This window comes from Cyprinodon variegatus, unplaced genomic scaffold (assembly GCF_000732505.1).
Source record: "Cyprinodon variegatus isolate N-32 unplaced genomic scaffold, C_variegatus-1.0 Scaffold502, whole genome shotgun sequence".
Taxonomy (NCBI): domain Eukaryota; kingdom Metazoa; phylum Chordata; class Actinopteri; order Cyprinodontiformes; family Cyprinodontidae; genus Cyprinodon; species Cyprinodon variegatus.
Window position 1 is genome coordinate 149,055 of NW_015150955.1, and position 22,328 is coordinate 171,382.

General features: G+C 37.7%; 1 protein-coding gene across 1 annotated transcript in view; it reads right to left on the reverse strand.

The window, feature by feature from the left end:
• itgb3 (integrin subunit beta 3) overlaps positions 1-22,328 on the reverse strand; it is a 35,026-nt gene that overhangs the window by 3,974 nt on the left and 8,724 nt on the right. Inside the window, exons 5-13 of the mRNA XM_015390493.1 lie at positions 21,489-21,651; positions 21,216-21,377; positions 21,017-21,112; positions 16,566-16,655; positions 15,988-16,122; positions 12,613-13,048; positions 6,557-6,779; positions 6,346-6,446; positions 4,680-4,799 (exon numbers count right to left, since the gene is read on the reverse strand). Coding sequence (XP_015245979.1) covers positions 4,680-4,799; positions 6,346-6,446; positions 6,557-6,779; positions 12,613-13,048; positions 15,988-16,122; positions 16,566-16,655; positions 21,017-21,112; positions 21,216-21,377; positions 21,489-21,651 — 1,526 coding nt within the window. The remainder of the gene's footprint in view (positions 1-4,679; positions 4,800-6,345; positions 6,447-6,556; positions 6,780-12,612; positions 13,049-15,987; positions 16,123-16,565; positions 16,656-21,016; positions 21,113-21,215; positions 21,378-21,488; positions 21,652-22,328) is intronic.

A 22,328-nucleotide genomic window follows, 5' to 3' on the forward strand; every position in this document is an offset into this window, starting at 1 on the left:
TAAAAAATAGGTTATCTTGTGAGTTGTGACCAAATACTTGTTAGCCTACATTCTACATGTTTAAAAAAAAAAACTATTACTGGTTACCCCAAGATGCCAGCTGTATGTTGAAACATTTCCATGTTAGAACCATGCTGATGAGATGCTTTTATTCATAAAGAATGAGGATAGGGAATGATATCAGAGTCAATGACAAGATTAATGAAGCTACTCTATTCTACAGCACCATTGTGGAGGAAAACCAGTTAGAGGCTGCAAAACACAATAATAAGAGCTGCAATGTAATAATTTGTTTTAAAGCACATCTATGGGTTTAGAAAGGCCCAATCAAAGTCCAAGACTGAGCCAAGTAGAAAAATTGTGGCAGCACATAAAGTAAGCTGCAAATGAAACTAATCTATGGTGTGGTACCTTGCTAACATGAATAACCGTTTCTTTAACAGCTTTTTGAATATATTCAGGAAGAAAAGGAAAGACTGCAGTGGAAAATACTGACATGTTAGAGCCAAGGCCACAGCTCCCCCTTCCCTCATTATGGTCTGGGAAAAAAACGCAACAGGAATCTGATTTAAGGAGTTTCAAAAGTCACTGACAGCAATGCTCATTAACATGGAACATTCCATCACTGGAACGGAAGTGTACTTGTTTTTTTCCTATCACCTATTGTCCAGGAAAAACTTTTTAAATCGTCCACAAAAAACATTTTTTAGTCTTTAAGAGAGAAGTAATAAACTAAATACTGCTGAGTCATCTGTATTCACCCCTACGTCCCATTAAAGAATTCCTTACAAGTTTGGGAAGCTTCAAAATGGGAAACTGTTCAGAAAATCATCTCAGCACTTCCATTAACCAACCTACTTGTTTGGCCTTAAGTTTCAGGCTTTAATTTAAGGCACTTGGAAAATGTTTTCTGAGCTACAACATTATTCCAAGATTTCAGGCCAAGCCAGCAAAAGTAATACAAGTTCAGATTGTGTAAAAGTGCTAAATATCAGTGTTTTTAACGACTGTCCACTGACTTAGCAAGGTTTAGGCTATTTGATATTATGGATATCTTTGAAAGATTAGGGAGACATCTTTTCTCACTAGCAGAAAATATATATCATATCTTGCTCTGTGATGTATTGCTGTCCTATCCAGGGTCTCCTTTCTCCCTATACACCAGCAGCAGATTTAAACGTATATTCAAGAACCTCTTGCTTTTAGGTGTGCTCGTCATAAAAGCATTTAGGCCAGTTTCTTACCCACTGATATGGAGGCCTATTAAATTATAAATCTAATGCAGTTTGCAGGAGTAACATTTTGGACAGGGAACCAAAACTTTCTGACACCCATGTTTTCTAAATCTGACCCTATAAGCACCAATGCAAACACACCATTCAGGCTCCAGATTTGAGTTGAACATAAATAACTTTTCCTATCTTTGCTCCATCGTTTTGTAAAAACGATCTAGAAATAAGTAAAAATTTCTTAAATTAAGTGTATTTACCATTAATTATTTTGAATTGTCAATGGAATGACTAGTTTTACTCTTAGAATAAGATAGATAATATGCACTTAAAATAAGACAATACCATTGTTTTTCTTATTTTAAATCTAAATTATTTTTATTGTCTTGTTCCATTGGAAAACTGTCTCACTTGCATCCTCAATTCAAGGAAAAATGCACTTATTTTAAGAAAAAATTACTTGTTTAGATTTCAATATTTTGCAGTAAAGGAGCTCACCATCCAAATCTTATCCTTTCTTAGTTTTAAGGCTACCCTTTACTGCAAAAACAGTGTTTGTTGGTTGTTTAAAATCTATTTTTCCAAATTAACAAATGCAAGTAGAAGAAAAAATCCCAAAATTTGAAGAAATAATTTTTTTTTTGTTCCTTTTTATATATATATATATTTTTTTACAAAAAGGCTAGTGCTACTCTTATTGGGATCAGGGTCCAATTGATTTGATCATATTTCAAAGAGTCCTTGATGACATGACCTATAACCAGGTTTCCAAGGTATTCTGGAAAATAAACAAACTCACAGATCTTTCACCACATTTAGAAGTGGGCATGAGGTTCTTCTCCACAGATTCATCTTTTTTTTTTCACCCAAACAATCTGCACTGTATGACCATTGTCTAATGTGACTAAAGCACACCTTTCCAGCAGGGCCTTCTCATGCCTTTATTATTACTTGTTTGAACTGATAAATGTGGCACTGTCATGCATTGGAAAATTTTACTCAAGAGGAAAAGCCATAAAAGGAAGTACCTACATGTTCAGATGTGAGCTTAAAAAGCCACCGGCATCACCCTCTTGTCTAAAAGCATACACATATCTTAGAGTATAGTATGTATGCTTAATTTGGAGCAAGTGAAAAAGTATTAATATATAACTTAGTCTGTGTTTCCCTAAGACACTTTAATCTGATTAAATGTCATACATAAAAAGGGTATTTTATTCCATGTCTCTGAGAACATGGCACCTATATTCCAGAAGATATTCATTATTAGAGATATATTTAACAAGATGCACCTGGTTCTTTGTCAGTTTTAAACTATATTAATTTCTTCATGGACATATTCAAATAAACATTCTCCCTTTTTGGCCACTTTCCTGTTGTCTTCCATTTTGGCAAATCAAACTACACATGTATGAGTCACAATGTTCTTTCAGACCACATGCAGCTCGTAAGGTTGCAGCAGTTTTGCGTGACCTACAACAGGAATTAAATTTTACAGCAAACTTCAAAGCCTCTTTCTTCTTTTTCTTCTTCCCTCTTCTCCTTTTTTTCTTAGCTGTTTCCGACTCCTCAGCTGACCCTTTGATCCCTTTAAATGGCATCCTTACACCTGAATGCACATTAAACTAAATTCATAGCTAATATTGCTTTGTTTGGTATTATTCACTGACTCAGTTATTCATTCATTTAAAACCTTTGCCTTTCTTTGGCTCTTTAAATAGTCAGCTGAATCTCTTTAACTGCTGTCCTCTTAAAGATCTGTGAAGTCAGCAGATTTCTAGAAGAGCAGGACTGCTGTTAACAGCCTCTATGACACAGCAGGGTGTGGTGTGTTCAAGGCAAATTCCTAGGGAAATTCTCTTACACCCACCACTGTCTAAATTAAACACATACATTCATTAAAGGTATAGTCTCTCTGGGCAGTAATGGTTATTAGCTCTCTCTTTGTTTGGCTGCCAAACAGGTATTAAGGGAATGGTGACTACAGCTTGGATGAAGGAAACCACAACATAAGAAGATCTGATTGGTCTATAAACTTATGAGCCAACCCTGTTGTACTGGTGGCTGTTCAAAATTAATAATATTTTTTTGTATCTTTGACTTTATTTTTGATATACCCAAACCAGTTGGTTAAAATGATTTAAAAAAACATATTTTGTTACAAGTTTTATATTAATTTATACTAGTTTAATTAAATCTTTGGCTTTTTGATATTGATTATAAACATTACCGGTACTTTGATTAAAACAAATCATATAGCCTGTTAAAATGGAATAATTTAAATTGGAAAGGCTAAAATCGTTTAGTTTTTAATGTTGAAGAGGAACAATGAATCTAACGTTTAAATCAGTTTATATTCTAGTAACTCCAATTATTAGAGAGCTGGGTCATCATATGTTTGGAAAGACTTTGTTTTCCAAGTTTGAAGTTTCTCAATTCAAAATGTCTGGAGTGGTGTTTGCTTTCCAGAGTAGCACAAACAAAAACCTTGTTATGGCTTAAGAAACATGCAAACTGAACTGAAAAATCAGGTCCACCCCTCGGTAATGAGGGTGGTCTCAGGTTCCAGTTCTCAAAAACCTACAATGCAGTGATAGAGTTGATTCCCTCCCGCTATCATCTCAAACCTCATCACCATGCAGGGGACCAAAACACCTGGTCAGCCAGGCCAACAATGATCCATTTTTTCGGTTTGATTTGCATGTTTCCTAAGCCATAACAAGGCTTTTGTTTGTGCCACAATCAATCGTTACACTCTATAAGCCTTGAAATCAAACTTGAGAAACTTTAAAGTTGGAAAACAAAGTCCAGTGGTTTGTTTTTTAAACTTTTTTTTTAACTTTGTTGGAATGACTATGACCTGGATGACCAGCATGACCTAGATGAGAAACAAAAAGTCCAGTGGTTTGTTTTTTAAACTTTTTTAACTTTGTTGCAATGACTATGACCTGGATGACCAACATGACCTAGATGAGAAACAAAAAGTCCAGTGGTTTGTTTTTTAACTTCTTTATCCTGCTTATTTTTATGTGTGCCTTTTTAAGCTGGCTAATGCTTTTGGCGCACTTTTTCAAAGCCTGTTTCTCGGTGGGCAATTAAATATTCACAAGGCCCTTTGCTGTTGTACTGTGATTCATACACACAGAACCAGTGTTTGTGGTGATAAAGACCTCAGGTCGAGGTTTTAGGTGCTTTTTCTTATGGTTTGTAGAAGGGTTCACCCAATATAACACTATTCTCTATTCAAGTTCATCTACTGTTGGTTTTAAGCTTCCTTTGTGTTTATTTAAACTTCCTCTGTGTAATTTATCCACATTCCTTCTAAGATACAGCTGTCTCATCAATATAGTATCAAGCTAATTGGGATGTTTTTGATATTCCTAACCTTCCTAAAACAGGAATGGTTTACTCTGGTTATGTGTCATCTTTGTGTAGAGTTGTATTGCTTACCAGGCGTTTTGACCACAAATAAGATGGATTTGCCGCTGGCGTCCTCGTAATACTGGAATCGCTCCACACAGTCATCCTGATCTTTATATGAGCAGTTTACAGCATTTGTATCATGGAGCACTGTGAGAAAATATCAAAGATATCAGTCAAAGTATAATAATCATAAGTATGTTCTTGCCTTTTTTGTAAAAGAAGTATAATTATGACTGCAGAGTAAAGATGAACACTTGAAGTGAGGAAATTAGACTGTAGATTATTATACTAAAGAAGCAAAAGCTTAATAGTATAGTAGGAGTGAAAAAAACTCTAGTGTTAAGAACTATAAGATACAGCAAAAGTTTTACATTTAAGTATTTTACCAAATCAATCGTTATGATTGATTTTTATCAATCGTTACATAATGATGGAACTGTCAGGGTCCCTATGTATGGGTCAGTGCGAGTTGTGCATCTCTACTAACCCATACGCAGGGACCCCGACAGTAACGATTGATAAAAATCTACATTATTAAAATGTACATAGTTAAAACAACAGAACATTTATATCTTGAACTGAACAATTGCATTTTGTATAATCTTTAAAACTACAATGTGTAATTTTCATAATATTAGTCGGACTGCAGCAACATGAAGTGCCCACACATACTGCCTTTCCCCTCCAACAACACGGAGAGCATCATGGTACAAAATAGCTTCCACGATGTTCGCTTTACCTATCTTGTCAAGTGATGAGCTTTATTTACATTAGATCGCAGCATCAAATCCATAAATCCTTCAATACTGTTGTCTCAAGTATATTGACAAGTATATAAATTGGGATATGAGAAGGTATCACGAATTGACCACTGTTTTAGTGGAGGCTGCTGAGACAAGCTTTCTAAATTAAAAGTGTGTGTGTGTGTGTGTGGGTCCATGGTTGGGGTGGGTGGTGTCGGACCTCAGCAGTCCTCTGTTCATCTCCAGCAGTTAGCCTCTAGAGCCTAGCCTTGGCCTGCTGTCGTCTCTTCCTGTTCTATCGCCCTGGCGGGCCTCTAAGATGTCACTCCATCCTCCTCACGGTAAACCGCAGCCACTCTCCCCTGTCTTTAGACCACTCTCCAGCCGGAGGACAATTCGGATCTTCCGCTGTTCTGCTTTAATCCTCCAGAGTTAGCCTCTATAGCCTCTTCAGGGCCATCATCGTTGTTTCCTGGTAGTCCTCTCCGAGCTGCCTGTGCTCCCCAGCTCTCTTGCTGAGGTAGCAGCAACAAGCTACCCCCTCTGCCCCTGATGGTCCTTAGCGCCATAAGGCGGTATATTTGACCAGCTCATCCCGGTTATGGTACTCTCTCAGCCCCTGTTCTCACACTGATTCCCCTCATACCCTCTCTGAGATCATGAACGGCGTCTCACCCTACCTCTGTCGTAAGGGGATTTGTCCCCCTGTTTTGGGCACTCTAATCAAAACAAACATGCACCAAAGGCAGGAGAAAGATGTGAGTCCACTCAGAAAAAAAAAACAACAACAACAAAAAAAAAACAGCACTTGAAATCATGCCTTTCTGTAAGAATTTTTTAAAACATTAACAATTACTTGCATATTTTGTCGTCATACACTTAACAATAACAAATCAGTCCTAACAATATTTGTGTATTACAAATCCTAACTTTGAAAAGCCAAGGCTTACCTATTTCATCAACAAGTACAATCTCATCCTTGCAAATTTGACTGCAGGTGTTATCGTCATGCAGCTTGCCTCTCTTGAAGTGCTTACATTCCACACACTCCCTATGAAGACAATTGTATTCAATGTAATTTCATCCAGTTAATGATAATTATTAACCAGATGTTTTGAATTAAGCTACTTTTCATGCAAACAGGTGGATTTGTAGACTTACTTCTTCATGGTACAAGCGTCTGGGCAAGTAGGGCACTTGTCACATGTGGCCCCGTAGGCCCCCGGCTGTGTACACTCACAGACCCCGCAAACACACTGGCCCCTGCCGCTGCAGAGTAGACCCAGGTTGGACATGCAGGTGTCTGTGCGTCGGGAGCAATTGCAGTTCTCGCCCTGCCAGTCTGGTGCACACTGGCAGAAACCGCAGTTACACACCCCATGGCCTGAATTGGGAAGAAGATTGCATGATTTTGATAAGCTGTAGCTGATACAGCAACACTTTCCACAGGTGAAACATCAAAACTCTCAAAAAAAAGAGGACAATTAACAAATGGGGAACATGGGTGTGGTATGCTAATTAAATTCTCCTTATTCTCCTTGTGAGTTTGTCCGTGAAAGGTTGCCTGTCTCTGTGTTGTCCTGCAATGGACTGGTCAATGGGCCTCTCACCCATTGACAGCTGCAGATAGGCACCAGCACCCCTCGCGACCCCAACTGGGATTAAGCGTGGATGAATTCCAGTTAGACTGTCAAATTTCTGGGTGGCATGAAAGATTGGGCAATTTAATACAATAGGGTATTTACTTCTTTGTAAAACTGTTTAAAATTAGAAATAAACAGTTTAATGTATATCAAATAAATAGACCATTGGTTCATTTATCAAAAGAAAACTGACAATGATTACCTGATATTAGTGAGTAATGTAACATAATGCAACAAATTAAATCAATATGTCAAGCACAAGAAAATAATTAATATCTACTTAATTATTTCATAACAGCAAATACTACAGGGATATAAGTTTACTTAAAATTTTGAGTACAGTAAAATGCTTTTTGTGCCTATGAAAAACAGGTACACTTTACTTAATTTGTTTAAATAAATTTAATTTACAACTTAGATGTGATTAAGTAAATGAATATTGACACAGGGGAATGAGTTGTTATATGCTATATGTTAATGACATATTTTGCCTTGAATAATTGTTATTGACAGCTTTGTTAGGCACGTGCTGCACATAAACCAACCAGAAATTAAACTTAAATAAACAACCCAAACAGGGTTTTAGCATTAAAGTTATGTTCCTTGATTCTGTTTTTCTACTACTATGCCTTGATTCTAACAACTTATAAAAGTTTGGGTGATCTTCTACAACTTATTCAATATGAAAGTGATTATAAATTTGCATCTTTTGTTGCTTTTAAGAAGTCCCAAAGCCATCGAATGATCACCTGTGCATGTCTAAATCTTTACATATTAAGTAACCACAGGCCTGTTTAAAATCAGCCATTAAATACCATAATAATAACATGTTAATATTTCTTGCCAAAACCTTCAGTGTTTTTTTTTCTTCTGAAAGTCCAGCTGGAAAAGCTCCTGACTGGAAAGAAGAAGCATTTTGTTGACGTTTCTAAAAACGACCACACGGTAAAGCTAGTTCCATTGTCTGGAGAAGGCGTCCTTTTATTTCTGGATCAATGATTCATGACGTGGGTAAAATTCAGCATCTCATTCCCTTGTTGTTGCTACATTTGTCCATGCATGCATGTGAGTCAGTCTGAGTGACAGTTCAGAAAAGCTGCGGTCCAAAACCGCAGAGAACAATGCCTGGATAAACAGCAGGACAGGAAGCTGTTTGGGGACAGGGTGGCTTGATAAAACAATGACCCCCAAACAAACAGTTATTACTACTTCACCGCAGTGTTGATGTCTTTTCATTTCACTATTCTGCAGCAGAAACCAAACGTCGCTCACATTTAATGAGGTATCTAAGGACAAAGACATACCATGTTCTGCAGAGGCCCAGACTTTGAACATTTCCAGTCCTCTCATACACATGCCCCGTCTCTGACCAAACATGGATTTATTTTTAGCCTCATTACACCACATAAACCCATGAGTAAGCAGAAAGGTATTTTCACGAAACTCAACAGACTTTTGGGAATACGGCAACATGTTTCTGGGTGAGCAAAGTGAGGAGAAGGGGGCTGGAGCGATTTATGAGATGTGATAATGTAATGAGGTACAAGTCAGTAGCCTGTGCCAGATTTTTACACTATGCCTGTAACCCTTGTTCTCTCTTTTGCAGTCCTGACCTATTTTGATTATGAACAAAGTTTCCTGGCAACATGAAAAAGTACTAACAATGTTAAATGGAAGCACTGGTATCATTTTCATGCTTGTTATTTATGTTTTGATAGAATCTGGATTTAATTAGACTTCTAATTATTTATTTGAGCAGTTCCTTTTCATACTAGATTGGAATACCACATGCAGCTTTATTTTGGATTTATTCTAACATACAAATGGACAAAATCCTGGATAAAATACAAAAATCTAAAAACATCAAATGAGCAAAGTGTAAACATAAAGAAATGAAGAAAAGCTGTCCCTTGAGGTTTATAAATGGTAATTTAAGCGTTGTTTTCCAAGTGTGTCATAGTCAGACCGAACCCTGGTGGAACTGTTTTAGGTTAGGGATAAAGAGAATAAAAAGTAAATAAGGGGAGTCAATATATACCATACAGTCTCCTCCTGTAACTCAGCCTAACAAGTAATTGTCTTTTCCGAAACACATTTTCCATTTGTGAAATTCATATGAACTAGTAATGGTGTCTCGATGCAGTTTCATACACTGTGGTCCAAATCAACCAAGCCATTTCTTAATAATCTTTTTTTTAAAGATCCTGACAATCAGGTGAGTGAATATATCAGCTGTTTAACTGTTTTATTGGTTTCAAACCTGTATTATTAAGCCTTATACATTATTTTACCTGATCCGTTTTCTCTTACAATGTACAGTAGTGTTAAAGTGTTCTTCCTCTAAATAAATTAATCTATTCTTATTTTCTAGAACTCACTGAATGTTTCATAACCTGAGTAAAACAGCTTTTTATAAGCAGCTTTGGAACACTTTTTTTGTTTAAAAATGCTACAAATCATCCATCCATCCATCCATTATCTGACACGCTTGTCCCAATTGGAGTTGCGAGGGGTGCATGGTGCCTATCTCCAGCTGTCTCTGGGCGAAAGGCGGGGTACACCCTGGACAGGTCGCCAGTCTGTTACAGAGCAACACAGAGACCAACAGGACAAACAACCATTCACGCACACACTCACACCTAAGGAGAAACTAGAGAAGCCAATTAACCCAACAGTCATGTTTTTGGACTGTGGGAGAAAGTCGGAGTACCAGGAGAGAACCCACGCATGCTCAGGGAGAACATGCAAACTCCATGCAGAAAGACCCCGAACCTTCTTCCTGCAAGGCAGCAGTGCTACCCAATTGCACGACTGAGCAGCCCTGCTACAAATCATTGTAGCCCTTTTTGAATGTATAACCATTTATGTTATGTCAGCTATGGGACATCTGTTCTCTAAGATCAAAGCAGGCCTTAACAAAAAATCTGACATGCAAAATGAAGAAACCTCTGACAACATGAAGTAGGCTTAAGAAAACAGAAGTTTTTATTAGAAAAAACTTCACAAAAAAGTTGGAATGGTTAAAATACTAAAGCATCAAAGATAAAAAAAAAAAACAACATACCAATATCCATACATCATGAATTTGTAAAGGCTGCTTTTTTTCTATAGGGTCTGGACAACTTATCTTATCTGAAGGAGTCATGAAAATAGCTCTCCAGGAGGAGAACAGGATTTTAAACTGATGCATTTAAAGACCTGTAAGTCCATCTCTGAAGGGCTCAAAAATACGTTTTAATTATGGCCAAGTCACAAGCTGGACTTTAATTTAAATTAATTGGCATTAAGGTAAACAGGCTTTTATGAGTTCAAACCTTTTCATGGCAGGATAAAGGAATTCTGTGTACGAGAATTAACCAGAATACCTGCCCTTTAAAGACTTGATTTAATACCGGGAACTGAAAATCATCACCACATCCCTATCTTACAGGGAGTGAAGAAAAGATAAAGGATGGTGTGAACAGTTAATTGAATGATGTACTACTGTAGCCAAATAGATTGGTTCTATTCAATATCATGCTATCTTAAGATAAATTTATAGAAGAGGCTTCTTTGCTATCATCAAACACATCGTCACTCCAAAGAAACCTTAAATTTAAGGGTCACCTCTGGCAGCAGAAAACTTTCATCACTGGAACTAAAACATCTGTTGGAACGTTTTGAACCTTTTTTAAATAAACTTTGCGCAGTTGACAAAAAAAGCATACAGTCTGAGTCAGTGCTCACACATGGTGTCCATCCAGTGGCACATGTTTGTTGTATGTGGAGCCAGTGTCCTGCACTGGAGGAAAGAGTTGCCATTGTGTGTAATTCTTCCCAGATGAAGAGGGTGTGTGGTGCCATGTCGACACATTAAAAAGGACTGCAAGCTACAAAACTGTAAACACATGAAGCTTTGCCACAACCGCACACTAACTCCAGTGGTCAATGGCTAATTTTATGCACTGTAAACATTCAGAAATACATTATATAATAAGGTTTTAACGTTAGGTGATTTGAAAACATACGCGGTATTTGTTTTAGACCTCTGATCTTTCCGGGTTTTCATCCAGATATTTCAGCGGGTTGAAAAACTGCAGTACATGTGGCTCCAGAAGTGGAGAATATCTTAAAATTGCCCCACAGGCCACAAACACGCTTCCTGTGAACTTCAAAGCTTGTTCCTTAACAAGTTATATATGAAATCTTGAAAGAAATTTCCATTTGTTCTTGTCATTAAGGTTCACCTTAAACTAGCCTTAATGATCGCAGTAAAACCATCACACAATAGCACACTGAAAGCGAATGTCCTTTAGAGCTTGATGATCCTGACACTCAATGTTTTGCTTTTTGTTATCCGTCTGCTTAATTTGTTGCTGAGCAACACAGTTGTTGAAATAAAAAATGTCCTTCTCTTAAAATTGGGAATATCTGAAAAAGCTTTTGTCTCTGACAAAATTTCCACTTTCAATCATTTTTTCTAAACACAGTCCTTTAATTTAACTTTAAAGGTATAGATAAGGATTTCAGGGTGGAATCATCAAAATAAGTGGTCCTCCTATTTGTCAGTCATTCTGGCGATATGTTTACATAAGGCCATCCTACGTGCTCGTCCCCCATTTTCACTTAACGTTGGTGAGTCTGACATAGTGGAAAAAATGTAAATTTTCTATGGGAAAGTAAGCTATGAGTGATGCAAACAGCGACTTTTAAACAGAGCATGCACAAGGAGAAATTGGATTGTGCATGCTCTCACACATGTTTAACAGGCTTTCCCTCTCCTCGTGAGCGGGTACAGGGTTGTGCATGTGCATTTTTTTTTTAAGTGGAAAGGGCGGGTCTTTTCAAAAATCATGAAAATCATCCACTATACCTTTTAAAAAAACAATGGCAATCATTTTTAACAACGTAATTTTGATTTTCTGATTTACTTGTTGTTGTCCTTTTATAATTGAACTTATTCTCCAATTGTCCTTTTCTTTTTCTTTTTGGAGATATTTCTTTTTTCCTTAACAATTCATAACACAGTTGTCAGTTATTTTTTCTTATCTTTTCTTTCTTTAAATGGCTACCCTCAACACACGTCTGCCTATCGACAAAAATAAAAATCTCGTAGAAATGTGCATTTTCTCACAACAGTGTTGTGTTGGAAAGTGACACAACATATGAAAATCAGCACGGAAAGTTATATTTTTCTGTAATTTCTCATAAATGCTTCATTGTTAGGTCATACAACTAAATCTGAATTCATTTTGAGCCTTTTCTATATCTTAACAAAGAGAAGAGGGTTGTGAGTATAGGGAGTGTTACATGTAGCAGTGAACCACAGACTTCTGTTTGGGCTTTTTTATTTATAAAATCAGCATCTAATCTTTGTCAGAAATGGTATAAAAGGCCCAATTCTGAAGTTTGAGGAGCCAGAAATATTGAGTTTGAGGTAAAATGATTAATCTAACTGATTATTAACAGTGCCTCCAATATTATATTGGTACATTTTCCTCAGTTGTATTCTTCTGTCTTATAAGATTTATTTAAGTCTAATATTTAGGCCAAAAATAAAATACATTTAATCTTAATCAGGTCATCAACCCTTACCTGAGCATAGTTCTCCTTTGTATCTCAGGCAGTTGAAGTCATCACACTCACACAGATTCCCCCACACCTTTCCAAAGTCGCTGCTGTGGCACACACACTGACCGCACACACAGTCACCGCGGCCACTGCAGACGGCTCCTCCGGACCCTTCAGGCCCGTTACAGCGGTCCTGCTCCATGGGGTTATAGTCACCCTCTGCACACTCGCAGTATGGCCCTAACCTGCCGGGGTGGCACAGGCACATGCCGCACTCATAGGTGCCATTCCCGTTGCTACATTTAGGGCTGTTTAGCTGGGCTTTGCTCTGGCACTTGCAGTCACACTCAAAGGTGACAGTAATGGAGAGGGAGTCCTTGAAGCCCACAGGCTTGATGATGAATGTTTTCTTCTTTTGTTTGGGACAGCCTCGAGCACGGGCCTCCACGCTGAACGAGACCTAAAGGACAGAAAGATTGATGTTCACCAAACTAATGCTCATTTTACACCATTATTAAATCGATTTCATAAGGAAGCATTTTAAAAGGAATGCAAAGAATGCAAAGAAAAGCACAAAGTTAATGTAGTTGTTTAGTGAGGTACTGGATCCATATTTGGTTGATGTCCAAAAGTGGGCAGTAACTACATCTGCAGAGAGATCCAAATATGGAAATATTATCAGAGCCAGAGAGAAAAGAAAATTTGTGGAGGGGCAGAATGGGTCACTTAAACTCAGGAAAGAACAACACAGACTCAAATTTAAGTTAGTAACAAAAAGAATAAAGGTCAACTTTTAAAGCAGACATTTAAATCAAGTATTTTGGCCCAGAAAAAAACAGACAGGAGAGTGAAGACTGTTGATCTGTTCCTTCCACAGTCTGCTCCTTGACAGCATTTGGAAAGAAAATGAGAAATCCATTTTAAAATAGATGTAGATGGTGTACTTAAGGGAAATGGAAATATAAGGAAGACATTTTCCAAAATAAAAGCAAAAATAGCAAATAGAACTATGTATGTTTTTTATTAGCTCCTTATAGTATAAAGGTAAACAAAATACCAACATTTTTTACTGCCATTTAGTAATTATTGACCTTTGCATGCTAATTATAGGATATAGAAGTTACATTTAATAGTGGTTCCAAATGTCTGACTCTGCCTCATTAAATAGAAGATATTCAGTAAAATTTAAACCACAAATCCTCTACTTTGGTTCACTTTGTCCTTCCAAATCAGACACTGATCCGCTAATATGATGGGCTTTCAGATCATTAAGGTCAATCTAAATGTGCAGCAGAGCTCTTTCCAAACAGCTTAAGACTTGGGATATTAATTTTACATGCTGTTGTTTTACTTTCAAAGTTTTTTTTAACTTTCTTCTTTTTCTTTACCATCCTTATCCTCTTTATGGAGACAACAAAAACACTGGACCTGATAGATCTTTGTCACCAATCCTCTTGCTATAAAAATCAGACTAGTGCTCAGACTGTACATATGGATAACAATATGCAAGGTAACATTTTCTGTCTTCCTAAGGTTAACACATATCCCTTATGTAGGTATTACATTTGGCTTTCCCATGTTGAAGAGCCGCTTAAACAACTCTCTGTGTTACATCATATTTCATCCCGCAAAACAGGAATTCATAGATTAGGTAGCAAAAGTTCACAGAATATCACCCACATTGCAAAAGGTGTTTAATTTAGAAACATTTTTTTAGGAGACTATGGGATCTTCAAAAAGTTTGACCCAGTGATTTTCAGCACAGAAAAAAACTTTAGAACCCAACATGCAGTAATGTGCTAAATTTAAAGGATTTTTTCTGTTATTTTCAGTATTTAAATGCTCTTTGCACCTCTATACAAGTAGTGCCGACAAATTACTTACAACTCTATATGGAATTTTAGGAGGAAGGAAAGTGAAAGGTTGGTTTTAAAATTTTTCTGACTTTTTGACAAATTTTTATGCGCAGTTTCCTTTTTGCTATTCATCCCTTCATTGCTTATATTTAAAGGAAAATTCCGGTTTTTAACACTTTTAGCCCATTTTCTGTAGTGTCCAGGATGAAATCGAATGATCGATACCAAAATTTTGACAATTGGTCCTGTCTCTGCTATTTGGCTCATGCAGAATCCCCCCCTGGCTGCTTCAGAATGGCTTCCATAGTGCATGTCCGATAATGTCCTTAAAACAACCTTAAACGTTCTTTTTTTAATATATGCTACTCACCGGGTCGTCAGCGCTGTTCAATGACGTTCCAAAAAAAGTTTCGTAAAGAAAAAACGTTCCTGTAGTCTTTTATTTAGCATTTTGTAAATCCCATTGAGTTCTGTTGGAATAGTCAATATCCCTCCGCCACCGGAAACGGAAATGGGGCCTGTTTACACTTAGTTGTAGTCTTTTCGCAAGGCCCAAGTGTTTCTGCTTCACTCTGTGTACTCCGACGTCGAGGTGCTAAGGTCTCTGTTAAACACTTTAAAAAACTCTGAAAATGGAATACGAAAGGTGGATTCTTGAGGAGGACATATTGGACTTTGAGTTTGACGGTAGAGGATACCGTCGCCAGCTAGTGGTCTGGAGTGTGCAACGCTTCAGATTCGAACGGGAAGCGGAAGTTTATAAGCGGTTGTGATGTATCGGAAAAAATAGTTCTGGGATTTACAAAATGCTAAATAAAACAAGACAGGAACGGTTTTTCTTCACAAAACTTTTTTTGGAACGTCATTGAACAGCGCTGACGACCCGGTGAGTAGCATATTTTAAAAAAAGAACGTTTAAGGTTGTTTTAAGGACATTATCGGACATGCACTATGGAAGCCATTCTGAAGCAGCCAGGGGGGGATTCTGCATGAGCCAAATAGCAGAGACAGGACCAATTGTCAAAATTTTGGTGTCGATCATTCGATTTCATCCTGGACACTACAGAAAATGGGCTAAAAGTGTTAAAAACCGGAATTTTCCTTTAATCCATTTATCACAAAGAAAATTAGACTTTAGAGTTGATCTTATTACAGCCTATAAATTCATAGACAAGTATCTTAACATCGTGCTGATGAAGATTCTCAGTCATCCAGGTCATACTCATTCTGTAAAAGTTCAAAAAATATCCCCTGGACTTGGTTTCCAAGATTTGAAGCCGTTTCGCCACCTCTCCAGGAAGCTTTCTTAGACATTTGAATTGAGAAAGCTTCCTGGAGAGGTGGCGAACCATCTTCAAATCTTGGAAACCATGTCCAGTGGATATTTTTTGAACTTTTACGGAATATCTTAACAACTTGACATAAATCATTTTTAAAGTTTTTTTTTTTCTATAATCAGTCGTAGAGTTGAATAATACATATTTAATTGATTCTTCTTGAAAATCATCCATACTGGCAAATAGTGGTGTCACAGTGGACTAACCGTGTCCCCTATTTTGTGCCCAGAGCAGGACTTCATGCCTGGGATGAGTTCTCCATTCAGACAGGTGGCGTTAAAGGACAAGGACAGCTCCTCTGGGACACCCAGAAGCTCCAGCTCCACCTTAGAACGAATTTCCTGACAAAAACACAGAACAGAAAGAAAAAGGTTTAATTTCCTCTACAGAAAAATACCAGTTGTTGTACAATCTTTGTGGCCTCAAGTTACTGCTTTAGTTTAGACACCTCTAACTATTTATGTTGAACCCTTTATGCTCCTGCAGGTTCTTTAAAAACATTTATTGTTTTAATCTACAGGTATTCTCTCATCTATCATTTTTCTGCTTCATGGCTTTAGGTCAAACATAAATGTTGAATAACAGCCAGGAAACACCAACATTTGGTCAGATTCACACTTCTTCAGAAGCTGTGGCATTTCCACTGAGACTGTGGCTCAGTGCACATGACTCACACATCATGGGTGTGGGTCAGCAAACACATGTCATCTCCTCAAACATTGTCTAGCCAAGGTTTTGTGTGTGTTTGTAAGAGTGTGAAAGTGTGTATTTATGTGACACTCACTGCGTAAGCTTTAAGGATGAGTTGGATAACGTTTCCAGAGTCGTTTGACAGCGTTCCTACTGTGGTGCCGGGAATAAGCTCACTGTAGTTCTGCAATAGACAGAAAAAGATGGAGACTTTTGTTTTCTAGTTACACAATGATGAGGAGTTTAAATGTTTCTTAAGTGTATCACATGTTATCTAGTCTATAAATTAGAGCAACAGTAATAGTTGACAAATACATCTATTTGAAATAACCATAAAAGGCAGTGTTAAAACAGACACCATTGAATCATTTATACCAAGGTATGGCATTCTGGTTTCCATTAGCCTCTGCGGTTCATTTGCTAAGAGGGTTGCCAAAACACACACACAAATATACATGAAATCAGACCCTGAGTAATGCTTTGAAGTGTGTTCATCCTTGATTCTAAAACGGAACAGCCTGTAAAACTCTATCAATACTTTCCATTTTGATCACAAAAAGCTTCCTCTCCGCTGCACTCCTTCACCTAGATTTTAGCAAAAAGCTCCCCTCCCATAGGGGTTCATCTTTTTAGATAAATGTAATCTAACCAAATATATACTGCATTGCCCAAATATAACCCTTTGGGGGGAAAAGTTTGTCCCTAAAAAGCAGAAGCAAATCTTGATTGTGGTTATCAGAGTGGAGAAAGTCTGGAGAAAGTTTGGTCCACAAGTCCTTTGAGAATTTTATTAATTCAGCCACACTGGAGTACTTTCAAAAATAAACTGACCAAGATCTTAATGTGCTTTTGTTTTTTTGTTTTTTTTAGCTATTCAGAGGTTGACCTGCTGCAAAACCCAAGTGAGCTTAAACTTATTGATCAAACTGATCGAAGATTTTCTGCAAAAGAGAAGAATTCATCATTTTGTGAATTATGACAAATTACCAGTTTATTCTACTAAAACCACTGTGGGATGATTTTCTTTGTCTGCAATGCAATGATAGTTTTATGCCAGCTGTAAAGTGATGCAAGCTTTTTATAATGTTCTACCTAATTATATCTGTACAGAGATCATTCCCCTTATACTCAGCAGTGCTTTTTGACTCAAACTCTCCAATAAATGCAAATTTTTCTTAATTCTTTTCCTATTCTTCATAATAAACACTAAACCTAAGGGGTGAGTGACACCTGGAAATTGTGAGATGTGGTAAGGGTCTATGTTAATCCCTGGTTGTTGATCCACTCTTGGATTAATTTTGGTAGATTGACCTTTAAATGTTCATTGTTCCACCACTGTGGCTCACTAGGGACCTAAAACCTAGAAAGGACCAAGCAACCCTTAATTGTAAAATGAAAATATGCCAGTGACTTTATGCCTAGTTTGCTTTGTTATTGTGACTTAATACGTCTACGTTTCTGTCACAATAATCAGGCGTATTCATGGTCTCTAAAATCCAACCAGAAAAGAGGTTAATCACAGTAAATGTAGTTTTTAATAAGACGGTTAAATATATATTTCACATGGTGGCAAGGATTGGGATTTTTTTTCCCTTAACATCTTAAATAAAAATTGTTTTTACTAAAATAATATTTCAAATTAAAACAAAAAATAAAGCTGTAAGGAAAATATTTTTTTTATGGTTTGAAAGTATTTCTGTTAGACACTCTCGACTCTAGAGTTAATAAGGATTTTTAAAGAACACTCCCACCTACAAAGGCCAGGTAGTGATAAGATCAAACATAAATACATATTCTTCAGCATTTATTTCTGAAAATTGTTTCTCCAGAGCATTCCAACTTTATTTCCTTGGGACAAAAGAATAAAATTTGACTGCTAGGTCCATCTAATGGCAATAAAACCCTTTCCTAGTGTTCTGCAGAAATTGTTTTAAGACTGTGTTTACATGATGGATGGTGAGAACACCCTCCTCTCTCCATATCTAAACCTCAAAAGTTGTGTTATACTCAGGATTTATTTGATAAGAAAGCATCAACATGGGTGAAAGGGGGGCATGCTTACATACCAAGTAAATCTCAGTCATGAAGGAATCTGTACTCACTATTGCTGTAGCAGCGTATTTGAAATGCTTCCAGCTTAACAGTCCAAAAAAGTTATAGGTTTGCCCTTTTCAGGAATTCTATGTATTCTCAGGTGCCTTAAACACACAAGAACATGTCCAAGGTCTTTACTCGAAAACTGCCACACTTATTCCAAATCCTAAGAAAAGAACAATTTTTAACAAAATATAATTTCAGTTTGACCATTTCTAGAGTGCAACATCACTCATGGGATGTGACTGTTTAGTTTGATATCCAAGGAGAATTGTTTTCAGTTTTAAAAAGTACATTCATTGATGGTAAAAGAGGGACAATAACTTATGGATACAAAAGCACAAAAACAAATTTTCTATTCTGTCCCATTAAAACCATAAACTTCCTTTTATTTCCATCAGTTTTATTTCACATTACAACAACACACAGCACATTTATGTATGGCTGGTGTTGGCCTAGTGGTTAGAGCAATGCCTTTATGTTCTGAGATGGTTGCAATCCCCACTGCATACACTTTGGGTTCCTAAGCAAAACACTTAACCTCACACTGTTCCCCAGTAACTACACAATGGCAGCCCACTGCTTTCCAAGGGGATGGGTTAAATGCACAGAGTGAATTTCCCCATTGTGGGACAATAAAAGGCCTTGACATATTTATGTAGGGAAATGTAAGAGTTAAAATCCCAATTTCTTTACAGTTTTTCCTTGATTTGAGGAGGTAAGTAAGACACTTTGCCAATGGAACAAGACAATTTCCTTTTAAAATAAGAAAAAACAATTTTATCTTCTTATTTCAAGTAAATATTATCTAACTATCTTATTTTAAGAGTGAAAATACTCATTCCATTGGCAAATCATCTTATTTACCTGCTCAAATTAAGGCTAAATATACTTAATTTAAGCATTTTTTTACTTATTTCTGGATTGTTTTTGCAGTGAGGTAGCTAATCTGTTTACTCACTTGATTCACCTGCCATGCCCTCCCAGCTCTCTAAATAGCATTCGTCTTATCCACCTGCTCCTTCTGCCAGATCATTATTCATGTTTGTTTGATGTATTGCTATTTCATTAGTTTGAGTTATTCCATGGTTCATGTTCCCGTCCCTAGGGGCCAGTGATTCTGGCGGGTTTTAGTGGTTGTCTCATGTCTCCTGATCGCGTCCCTGCTCTTCTCCACTGAGCCTGTTATGGTCTAGTTTGGCTTGGCATGTGGGGGCAACTTGAGTCCTGGCTCTACTCCAAGGAGTCCACTCGTTGTGGAACGGCGTGCGGGGTGAGCCAGATTTAAGTCCTCTGATCCTGGCCCCTGGTTGGAGCCAGGTTTAAAGTTCTGCAGTTCTCCTGGTACCATGTCTTGCCTCTGTTCCTCTCAACCACTTGGCACGCCTGTCTCCATCTAAACGTAATTGTCTGAGCTCACTGCTGAACTCATGGAACTCTTAACGTATTCATCTTTTCCTGTTTTGAAGCCCTGGTCAGGCTACGGACTCATGGGTCTCTTTCCTGACCTTGATTCAGCGTTGCAGAGAGGAGGGACTGAACTGTTAAACCAGGTAAGTGACTCACAGAGACAATCATCTTCTGTCAGATTATCATGGTCACTTACCTGTGTTTCTCCCACAACCAGTGTGCCAGTGATGGATGTTACCCCGCCTCGCCCGCATGCGCTGCATGTCCGCAGATCCACAGCAGCCAGCGTTTTGTTTCTGTTCTGTTTTTCTTTTGTCATTAAATGTTTTGAAACTTCCTACTGTCAGTCTCTCCTGAATACTGGGTCCATTTGCCCCGTTTTATGACAGCTGTATGGATGAGGAAAATTTAACACCACTGCATAGTTTTCTCCTATGGTCGAATCGCATTCATGAGAGAAAGGATTGAAGCAACGCAAAGGATATGTTTCTAGCGGAACAATTAGGGCGAAAAGAAAACTGCTGAGGATGAAATGCAAAGTTCACTGCAGTTCAAATACTTGATCGGTTCTGTCAATCCACATTTTGTTCAACAATTAGAGACTGGATGCTGTTGTGATGTGGGGTGAAGGAGCAGAGAGATGAGGCTTTTTTAAGTCAAAATGGAAAGTAGAAAGTATTGATAGAAACATTTTTTGTACCTTTCCTCTGCCTGGCCTTTTTCTCTGATTTACAGCTGTCTTTCCTTAATTCCAGAGCAGCGCATGGCCTGCATCCCTCAATATTGTTTCTTTATCAGTACTTAATATAAAAAATATATTTACTTCTATCACATGTATATAAAAACTAAGGCTCTACATTTCAGAACCTGAGATTGTTTTTTTTTTTCAAGACGATTTTTCAAGGATTTGTTTGCAAAGCAAGGAAACTGCTGAAAATGTCGAAAAATAAAGGATCAGCTGAAATGATCTGATTCTTTAGCAGCTAGGTTTATCCTTTTTCAGGGGTTATGGTGATTTCATTGTATTGGTTCTGAACTGACCTTGTAAAGGGACACCACAGAGTTTGTTACTGCAAAGATGAGGTTGATGTTGTTCTCTGACATCTTCTCTGTGATCAAAGCAAGGGATGGATAATCCTGTGGGACAAATCAGACAGTGCTGTTAGGTCACACAACATTCAAACATTTTGCAAGAAATGCCTGCGCACATTTCTGTTTGTCAACCCCAATATGTGCTTACCATAGTGGTTGACATGCTGTACATATTGTCAGAGTTCAGATGGCACTCTCCATCGTTGGGCCGCACGATTCCAGCAAGTCGACCATCTAAAGCTACATGGGTTTTAGCATCTGAGGTAAAAATCAGAAGGTGCGAAGCACCTGGACGCCAGCCGATCTGCTCCTAATTCACACACAGGGGGAAAAAAAATGATTTTCAGAATGCATATTAAAATCTAAGTAAATGTGTCTGAGGCAGCAAAAGTGCTTGCATTCATGCGGTGTGTCTCTCCACCTTGCACACAGCAGCCTGGATGATTGCATCGAATCCTCCCTCGGGGGCATCTCTGTTCCTGGACACAATCTGTTTCTTCACCTCCTCTGTGAAGCGGCCAACTTCCTCCGTCAGAGACAGCACGTGTTTGTAGCCAAACTGGGGCAGACAGGTGGTATTAATGCTGTCAATTGAAGAGAAATCAACTTTTTAATTCATGTTCGTGTTAACCCACGGTGTCAGGTTTGGGTTTGTTGATTTTAACATAGACTTGTTCTTGTTTTTTTTTCTTTCAAGGTTTGGTGCGATGTTTCGTTGTTTAAATCTTAAAATGTTTGCTTTGTACAAACTTTTGTTACTTCCTTTTTTATTTCCCTTAGCATTTTTCATCGCCAGATGTTTCCTTTAGTTCCTTTGGTCTCTGTCCTGCCAAGCATCAACTCTACTGTGTGCAATATTATCTTTTATCAGTTACCAGTCTGTTTTTTATCTTTCTACAGTTCCTCTTTTTTTAGCCTGGTATGGGTTTCTCTTTTCCAGCCACATGCTTCTAAACCAACCCAATGCAGTTGCGAACCAAGCCCCCGTGCTTCAGACCTCCATGCCAACATTCAAGATTCCTCGAGATCTTATGCAGTATAGTATGTTTTCAATGACTTGAAAAATACCGTCATGACCTATGAGCACTGAGTGTCACCCAAAGTAGAAATGAAACCAGTGAACGTAAACCGAGACAGACCGAACAATAACATACATAAGTTACTGAGTGATGATAGCATGGCCTATTGAGAAATGCTAACATTTATGAAGGGGTAAAACACAAAGATTTTTGTAATAACATACAATCAAATCCATGAAATT